Source organism: Limulus polyphemus, unplaced genomic scaffold (genome assembly GCF_000517525.1).
Source record: "Limulus polyphemus unplaced genomic scaffold, Limulus_polyphemus-2.1.2 Scaffold1729, whole genome shotgun sequence".
Lineage (NCBI taxonomy): Eukaryota > Metazoa > Arthropoda > Merostomata > Xiphosura > Limulidae > Limulus > Limulus polyphemus.
Genome location: NW_013667339.1, coordinates 71,886 through 82,369, shown reverse-complemented (window position 1 = coordinate 82,369; position 10,484 = coordinate 71,886). Strand labels below are relative to the sequence as shown.

Genomic DNA, 10,484 nt, shown 5'->3' with positions numbered 1-10,484 from the left:
ATTTAAATGTATGTACAGCAAATTGGTTGCACTATAGAGATCATAAGCATATCATAAACACTATATATAGTTCTCTTCTTCTTCTCAAAGGTCCATTTAGGCCTATTCAATTGCTTTAGAATTTCAGTTAACAAACCAACCTACCTTTCTCTATGTCTATCACACTAGTATTTCATGTATAATTCACTTACAATCATAGCACGAGTTACCACAGTTGTATACTGCTCTCTTCCAATAATCATCTGGTCCTCGTACTTCAGATATCATCTGTAACTTTTGTCAAAGTGAACTCAGGCTAGTTCAATTACTTTAAAACTCCCTTGATGGAATAAACTATACTTCTTATCTCTTTTAAAGCTGTTAGTTTTCCTCTAACATATTAATCATTAGGCTTATATTAACCATTAGACTTTTTACTCCTATGGCAGTTAACTTTACGTCTAACTTGCCTTGACCGAACTTCTACTTCCCATGACTTTACTTTCTCGTCTGCTCTGTTTGTCGCTCATCTCACTCTATTTATATATTTCTCACTTAATTGTCTGCTCACCTTCTAAAAATCACTATATCCTTGACATCAATAAATTTCATATGACATTGGATAGCTTCAACGTCACTGAATTATAAACACAACTTCCAATAATCATCTGCTTTTAACTCTTTTATTATAAAAAATAAAATAAACACTCATGAAATATTAAATCATAAAATAATTAATTAATAATGTTTACACTAAACAGTCTTTTATATCATGACATAATGTATTGCACAAATAAAAGTGAAATGATGGATGATTTGAAATATTTGATAAATTAAACTTCTCACAACACAAGGATCCTTATTTCTAACAATATTATATGCTCAATCTTAACCTCTGGTAGAGAACAGATTGAAATACATTCACCCACCCAAAGGAAAGCCACAACAGTAAAATAAATAACTAACAGCAGTTGTTAAAGTATTATATGCTAATATTTTCTGTTTATCTTCTAAAGTTTGACATGTGGTAACAGATGGATCAGATATTTCAGAAATTTTACAAAAAATGGACAGTTAATTACAAACTATGGCAAAATATGACTACAGTACACTATATTTCAATGCTTCTATAAATTAATTACATAAAAACCTTTTTCAAAGAAGGATTAACTTGTAACACAAAGTGATATGTTATATGCATTATGAGCACTCAGTATGAAATGTTATATACAAAACAAATTTCAACTGTACGTATATTAGATGTTATTGACAACAAGAATAATCATGTAAGTACAAATTAATGCAATCTTTTGAAGAAAATCCCCTGACTATTAAACATATGTTAATGTTATTTAGTTCTTAAGTGGTAAATATGACATATCGCCTTGATATTTCTACTTGTATATAAAGTATGTTAGAGTTCAATACAGTACTTGCCAAGTTTTGTTTCAGTACTGATACAGGAACAAAGTGGCGAGATGTGTCCAGAAGCAAACCACGATGAGAAAACCTTGGTGAATCTAATATCATGGTGGAATTTACTCCAAACTACATATAGAGAAAAATTGAAGTTAGAATTGTCTACTGGAATATACTTGCCTAAAACATTTACTTTACACTCACTGGCCAAAACATTAGAGCCCCCTACCAATAGAATATACCAGCCCTCACTTTGTGTTTTTACAAAGTAAGTATTTGCTTGTTAGATAGAGAATACTACTAGGAATCTATAAATACAAACTGTATATTGTAAAAGCATCAGTAGTTGCTATAATAGGAAAGACAACAGATTTTTCAAGTTAGAGTAATGTGTTATTGTTGGGCTCATTTCTTAGGTGCCTTAATTGTGAAAATGGTCAAGCTGACTGCAAAATCAAAGGCTACTATATCTCAAGTCTACACTGCATGGTCAGCAGATCAAAAACCTACGTCTCATAAGAGACAAAGTGGTCATAAAAGAACTATCAAACAGGGATAGGAGACAAATATTGAGGACTGCTGGGAATAACAGACATTAAACTGTGTATGGACTGATGAATAGCTTTAATAATTGTCCATGAACATCCATTTTAACTAAAATAATACATAGGGAGCTGCAAGAAGTTAACTTTGATAAATGTGCCCCCTCATGTAAACTACTCTCTCTCTCTCTCCCAAGAACTGAAAGAAGTGGCCCTAGATCATTGGGATTAGACCATTGTCCAGTGGAAGTGTGCAATGTGGTTGGATGAATTAGCTTTATTTTGTTCTGCAATGATAGTAGGGCAAGAATCCAATAAAGTCACAGACTCATCATGCATTGTCTCGACTGTACAAGGTTCTATAGGCAGTCTAATGTTGTGGGGCTCATTTACATGGCATGGGCTTGGTTCCTGGTTCCTCTGAATGGCCATATATCTGTTTGTGAAAATTTGAACACCTTGGCCATGCATGTGCACCTAGTAATGCACAACTTTTGCCCAGATGGAGACAATTACTTCCATGATGATAAAGTTATCAACCAGAGAACTAAAATTAGTTGTGATGGGTTCACTGAACATGATACAGACTTCCAACAACTATTCTGGTTTGCATATTCTACCATGATCTTAAGACCAATGAAAATATATGGGAACATTTTAGAATGAGCTTAGTTGAGACATAGTCAGTCCACTACTATCAACTCTACCTGTGTTGAACACAATATTTAGAAATGGTCAAAGATTGAAGCAGATATATTCAAATCACTAATGGAGTCAATGATACATTATATTCAGGCTGTAATCAAGGCAAATGGTGGCCTGACTCATTAATAGGTTGGGGTTTCTATTTCGATGAGTGAGTGAACATTGAAGAAATAACAATATATTATTTTTCTACTATATTAATAGAAAGAAAGTAGAAAAAATTGTAAGAATATATAAAATTGAGTACTTAATTTGATCTATCATATTTGGAAAACATGTGGGCATAAACAAGTAGATGAATTACAATCAACAAAGTCTGAAAGTCCACTTAAACAACACACAATTTTAATACATACCTCTGATTTAGGTTAAACACGAATTATTTGATGTACTGATTACGTATCTGTTTTGTCTATGTACCAAAATTTTACTTAATCAAGTAGTACAAAATGTTTGTATGCATTGATTATATATGGACTATATCTCTGAATTACACCCAAGTAATAACACTATCGTAAAATCTTATATATATACTGCAAACCGTGGTGTCTGTCAGAGCATTCGACAGTCTCACATTTATGACAGCCACTTCCTGCACTGTATTTGAAAAGCTGCACAAGCAGGCAAAGCTGAACATTCACTTTTTAAATAACGGAAGAACAGGCATGAATAGTGTTGATGCCAAATTTTACTTTGCAAGCAGAATATTCTACACTAAATTTTTAGGAATTAATCACACTATCATTCACTTTTCAAAATGTGAAGTAACTTAAAGAATATAATTGTAGATTTACCATATGTTATTGTTGAGTTGCTCTTAGCATGACTGAAATGCTCAACAATTACTTTTCACAGTGGGTGGCATAAGTAGCTCAGAGCTTTGGCTCTTAGTGAAACCAAGAATGCAACACAATTAAACGGTTTAAGGTCCATGAAATAATTTAAATTGATAGATTAACTTAAACTTTTCCCCTCATTGGGGATAGATACTTTTGCTTGTTAGAGATAAATAAAAGATAATAAAATAAAGATTAAAGTTCATACTGTTAGACTATTCCTTTTCATATTTCTTTAATGGAAATTTGTAGGATATAAATCAGGGATGAGAACAATAATAAAGGCTATGCTCAAAGGGATCAACATGTCTAGGCCATGTTGGGGCACTAAATATTCACATTATTTACTGATAGGATGATTAGTAAACAATTGACTTTTTACCACTTTAACTCACGTTCCAGTTATCATAAATAGACCAGCTACAAAACAAACTGATCATTTCATGAAATATTTAGACAGATACTAAATACATGTGTTTATAATTGCAATGATGAGACCAGTTATGTACAAATTGGCCACTTCATGAAATACTGAATCAATATTGATGCAAATCAGTTTCCATTAGAATAAATTACTAACCAATCATTTAAAAACTGAGTCTTTTAAGATGCAGGTATGGATACTTTGTTTCATTTTCCTGAGAAAACATTGTAGAAAAAAATGGGTTGACTGATTTCTTGTACGTCTTAAATTCCCTGATCCCATAATTTTGCTCTCCTGGGTACAACAAAACTATAAGACTGAAAATAATTTTGTAATCTGCGGCATACAGTTTGTTTTTAATATGTTTTCATTTGTAAAGCCCTTACTTACTGAAATCAATTTAGAGAATTTTGTCGTATACTTTATACCTCCAAATTTCATCAGATCATGTCTAACTCTATTTTAGGCTCCATTTAAACAAGTTCACACATAAAAATAATATTTTATGAAAGAAAAATGTATATTCTATGTAATTCTAAACAAATGGATGAAAATCACACATGCCATTAATGCAAATGACCAAAGATTTAAAGCCTACCTCTAGGCTGCCCTTTTTAAATCATCTACTATTGTACTTTAATGAGTTTATTTTAGCCAACTGAATGGAGCCTCACATACACATCAAAGCAATCACAGATAGGGACCTACCAGTCCTAGTATTTAATTTTTAAACAAGCACACCTCCAATATTTTGTTCCAACCAGCACACCCTCCAACATTTTGTTCCAACTAGTACACCCTCCAACATTTCGTTCCCAGGTTTGAACAAATTGTGTGGTTGGTCAACTTGACAATAGAAGTGGCAAAAATCTGCCAAATGATAGCTGATTCTCATTTCTAATAAATGGATTTATACACAACTTATTCTCCACCATTTTCAATATAAACATTTTCCAAATGTTATACAATGATTACCAAGTGCCTTCTACTGTTCCTTTGCTATTTATATTAAGATAAATATTAAGACAATCTTCTATAAATGTTTACCTTTCCATCACCAAGAGAATATACAATCTGACTAAAAGTCTCGAGGCCACGCAATGCGCCCCACACTGTGGAACTGACCAAATTGGCTTTACCAGGAAGGTCTGGGCTATCAATTTTTAACAAATCTGTAAAATAAGAAGCATTTCATTTAAGTTACTTTAGATTAAGCTTCCACATCAACATTCTAAAGAAAGACATTCCATTAAATTCTACTTAAAAAATTCAGTGATCTTCCCATTGAACACAAATTTTAATGATACAAAATTGTGGAAAATTTTCTTGTATGTTCCACTTTTGAGAAAAAGAAAATTTTAAAAACACTTACCAAATGCTTTAAACCTTTTCATATTGATATAATACATCATTCTAGATTTCACAAATTATAGTGAGATATGAAATTCTTAAAAGGTCTACTTCCTTTTAAAATTCTGCTAAGATCTTGTCTATGCACATGATTTTTTAATCTCCTAATGGTTTCCACTGCCTCCTATTCCAGAATTGACAATCCATTGCTAACTGGTTCTACTACTTCCTCTCATGAATCACTCTAAAAAAATAAATTAAATAATGTTGTGACACATCCTTCTTGTATGCCTCTCTTAAGCACAAATAAACTGTTAGTTCTCCATCACTTTGAACTGCTGCTTCCTGACTCCAGTACGTTTCTCAGGATTCAAATATATATATTTGATCTACCCTAATCTGCTGCAGGATCTCCACTTATTAGCTTCTCATGATTATTCCTGTAAAAAGCTTTATCCAAGTCTACGAATCATACATAAAGATTTCTTTGCACTTCTCTGGCACTCACCTAATATGATAGGGTCAAACATGCCCTCTCACATCCAAACCTCCTCTAAGATCATTTAAATCATTTGACAGCTCATTCTTATTTTATGTTTAATTCTATTCAGGATTATTAGCAACACCCTTAAGGCATCTTTAATCAAGCTGACAGTATAGGATTAGCCACACTCCATAGCTTCTTGGGGGTCAGCACTAGAACACTTTTTTGAGACTTTGGCATTCTCCCTCTGTATAAGTTAAGTCTCAAATTATAGTCAAATATTAAATCCTTAAAATGTTTGCTTCCTTTTAAACTTCTTCTAGCATTTTGTACATACCATATGCTTTTTAATGTCTTAATATTTGGTATGTCTCCTATTCCAGAATTGGTTAACCATTGTTAATTGGTTCTACTACTTCCTCTTCCCTTGTATCATTTTACAATTCTCCTGCATACTATGCCCACCTCTCTTTAACATCATCCATTTTGGAACGTATCAGACCATCATTACTTTTGATGGCTGTATTGGAAGATAGTTTAGGTTTACTATTTAACTTTTAAAAATTCTTCTTTTCATTTCATGCACGTTAAATTCTCACATTCCCCAATTTCTGTACATTTCTTGTTGAGATACTCATTTTTTGCTCACCTACAGAAACATCTGATTTCTTTATCTACTTCCCCATATTTTTTCCTCTCTTCACAGTTGTCTTGTTTCGAACAATTCATCTGGGTTTTGTTTTTACTCCTTATTATCTTCTGCTTTGTGTAACACCTCTTTGAACTTAATCCACTGATCCTCAGCATCCTTTGTTTGAAAGTTCTTCTTTTATCAATATTTGAAATCAGTTTTTAGTCTGTATCAGAAAGACTTTGGTTATTTTTATTTTTCTAAATTGCTCTAAGTGTCATTTTGCCCTGTGTGAAGTCTTTTTGTCATGCTTCTTCAGTTTTAGTCATATTTGTCTGATCACTGGGTTATTTCACTATCACCTGTAGACTTATAAACTTGTGTAATGGCTAAACTAAAGGGTTTTGTTGAAACGTGACATGTTTAGCATTTATATCTTTGATTCATGGCTAATTTTCAACCATTTAATAGTGCAATGCTGCCATACATAGACTTACGGCTTGCAGAATATGTCACAACCTTATCTAAAGAAGGATATTCATGTAGAGAGATTATTAAAATGGTGTAGAGCCAAGGGTTATAACAGTTCAAATACAGGACCCCTCACAACGTTTTCTATTAAAAAGTGAAAAAACTCACACAGCAGAGTTTAGAACAGTAGTTGGCTCCATAAAAATACCCAAACCTCAAGCCAATCCTGAAGAATACCCTTATATATAAAAAAGGATATATAGTCATGACTCCAAAAAGCTACTCCAATGAAGCTGGGGATAACTCCTGATCCATTAAAAAGCATTTGAAGTTGACAAAAACTCACAAGCTTCAAGTCACACCATAAACTCAACAGATATTTTAATGATAAAAATGGCTGAAGAAACTGGAATTACAGTACTTCAATTTGACCATATGTTAAATTCTTCAGTATGTCTTCAATAATCTTTTGTGCATTTAGTTTACTTAAATGTGGTCTTGGAATCTGAAGTCCATGTACAATGGAGAATCTAAGGAAAAATCTGTCAAGATGCGAGACCTAATATTGTTCCGTGCAGAAGCTTGTTGAAAACTGTAGCAATAGCAACAGTGCACAATAATTGCCATGAGCTTGGTCATAATCAAAGATGCAGGAAGAGGTTCCAAGAACAGCATAAATACTGAATATCATTCTTACAAAATGCAATAGAATAGTATCTTAATTAAAATCACAAAAATCCAATTAAAAACTTATTTGTATATTGTACACTTTGTAACTATAACAAAGCATACTATAATTCCACTTACACTGTTCATCCATATTTAGGTAAGGCCATTTTTCACATTTCCCTAACACAGTGACAGAAATGTTGTAGAGCATCCCATTTGCTTTAATCATTTTATTTTTTTCACTATTTTTCTTTGAATTAGAAAGTGAATTCCTTGGGGAATCTATTGGCAAGCATTTTTCTAAAAATGTCAGCTTCATATACCTCTGAACTGTTTGATTCATAATATCACAATTTTTTATGTTCACTAACATCTTAAAGTTTGTAGGATCAATAGTCATTACGGTTCCAAACTCTGAAGTACTCTTTGGCATAGGCCATGGTGTTCCTGGACTCCCAGCAACAACCTGGGAAGCATAGTTTGTATCAGTTAAAGTAATCAAGATCATTCCATATAAAGAATTATCAACAGCTAAACCTACTTTTATCATAACAGGTAAGTCTCATCAGTTACAAAAGATGGGAAAACTTTTTGACAATATAACACAGATTGGCAAACAAGTCTCTATAGCTTTGGATTAATTTTAATATTAACATTCACTTCTACTAGAAAATGTTTTACATCATTTACAGCCTAGTGGAAGTTCAGTAAAATTAAAGATACAAGATATAAACATTGTAATTGATCTAATATCAAAAGAAAATTATGATTAGGTAATTTCACACTACAGAGGTTAAAGAACTTGTGAAACTTATCATGGGACACTGATGTCAGTAAATAATGCTCCTGATCAATTACTCTGTCTATCTGAATACAATTCCATATTACAATTTGAGTTACATATAAGTTAATGTTACAGTACTACATAATAGATGAGGGCTCAAAACACAAGTTTGCTTTAGTATCTATATCAGTGAAACAGTAACAAGAGTATAATAAAATATACAGCATTTTACACTAAGTTATTAAAATTGTAGAAAAATAAGAGTTAACCATTCATTTAGACTATGATCCTCCAGCACAAAAGTTGTTTTTTTTGGATAATCATTCCCAGAAATAAAAATTCCTAAACTTAAGCCTTGTATGAAATATCATTATGTATAAAAAATATTTATATTCAAAAGGCAAAAATGTGATGCACACAAAGAATCAACTTTTATTGAGTTATTCTTACATTCTGTGGTTCAGTTACAACTGCAGTGCCGTCAGGAAGGTGGTTGTGGGCTGCCACCACCCACAAAATACTTGTAAGACACAAAAGTGTTGACTTCATATTTTTCTTTTTCCTACAAGAAAAGAAGTTAGTTTTCTATTTATTTTTCACAAGAGGTAATGATTTTTTACTCTACATAAGCTTAAGTTCTGAAAGTGAAAACTTCCTCAAGATGTTCCTGTACAGTATCACAGCTCAGCACATTGAGTACCTTTGATAGGTTGGTTTGTATTCCATCACAGTAATTTTAAATCTCTTTTTAAATACTAAATTATCATAGTTTCCATACACTAATGTTTCTTTATGAAGTAGTTATTAAGTTATTAGCAATAAGATGTGTAATTAAGCCAAGTTATGCTAAATAAAATTAAATCACTTTTTAAACCAAATTTCTTGTAGCTGTCAAAAATAAATTTGAATTTGAACAGTAATATTTCACCAATGTCCAAGTACAAAATCTTTGAGATTTAAAAAATACTAAAAAAAAACTACATTATTGACTGTAAAACTTAAAGAAAGGCACTGTACAAATGAAAAATAAAAACATCAATAACCTAAATAAAAACATTTTTTTCATATCCACATACTTACAAGAAAACATTTAAAATCTACATTACAAGCATATACCACAAAATGTAAAAGTGTAATGTATGAGTAATACCACTTAAGAATAGGTCATGATCTAAGATCCTAACATTTATACCTATTACTGATAATATTCAAGGTACCTTTTCATTATTTTATGAACTATGTATTTCTGTTAAGAGACCAAAATGAAATTCAGTACCCCAAATGGTGTTGGAATATCCTTTAAACATTTTTTTATCCTTGAAAAGTGTGATATTAATCATGTCCACAAGTGAGTTTTGAATTTGGTACCACCATAAAGAAAGGGTGCTCCCCTTCAACCTTTCCAGAATTTGCCAGTTTCATGTAAGTCATGAAATATATATACACGTGCCTTTTTTCTTTCTTTTTGTTGTGTACACAAAAATAGCTCTGGCACTGGAAAACTTGTTTCTCCATGAACCTAGCCCTGGAGGACGTAATTGCAAAACTACTTGAAAGTTTCTCTCTGCTCATGCTAACCGGTTGCCACACTCGCAAATGTGAAGCTAAACTCAATGTGGCAAATCTAAATCACCTTTAATTTACCACAAAAGGGAATAAAAATTCTCTTTTTTTAAGTAATATCGACAACAAAGAAGCCACAACTGAACATCACATCAATGCATGTTCTTGTATTACTTTACAACATAAAAAAGTTCCTGGAGATAAAACTTCTTGTCTTTTATATATATATATATATAAATATATATTACATAGTGTAAATATTGATGGTGTGGTTACTTTGATAACAGATGCCTTAAAGTCATCATTCTTACATTTACAGCTTCAATATACACACTAACATAAGTTTAATACTTTAAATGGTGTGGCTAATGAAATATGTGTGTGGCTAATGCACATTTCATTGCATTAGCCACAGTGGCAAGAGTGAGCAGAGTTTCTACATTGTACTACATTTGAGTTAATAGCTAATATGTGATAAAATGTTAAAATAGTGATCATTAATAATGTATAGAAATTCTACATTTCTCAGTCTAGGTGTTACAATTCCTATACAACTTTTTCTATCTTCATTCTGTTAAATATATATATATATATATGTATATATATATATATATATATATATATACA

At 31.8% G+C, this 10,484-nt stretch overlaps 1 protein-coding gene across 8 annotated transcripts in view; it reads right to left on the bottom strand.

The window, feature by feature from the left end:
• The window catches only part of LOC106464733 (beta-hexosaminidase subunit alpha-like), a 41,129-nt gene that overhangs the window by 23,252 nt on the left and 7,393 nt on the right, over nt 1-10,484 (bottom strand). For all 8 annotated transcript variants that reach the window (XM_022392505.1, XM_022392506.1, XM_022392508.1 and 5 more), the window contains exons 2-5: nt 8,745-8,856; nt 7,649-7,976; nt 4,953-5,077; nt 1,417-1,527 (exon numbers count right to left, since the gene is read on the bottom strand). In XM_022392505.1, coding sequence (XP_022248213.1) covers nt 1,417-1,527; nt 4,953-5,077; nt 7,649-7,976; nt 8,745-8,843 — 663 coding nt within the window. In that variant the 5' untranslated portion in view covers nt 8,844-8,856. The remainder of the gene's footprint in view (nt 1-1,416; nt 1,528-4,952; nt 5,078-7,648; nt 7,977-8,744; nt 8,857-10,484) is intronic.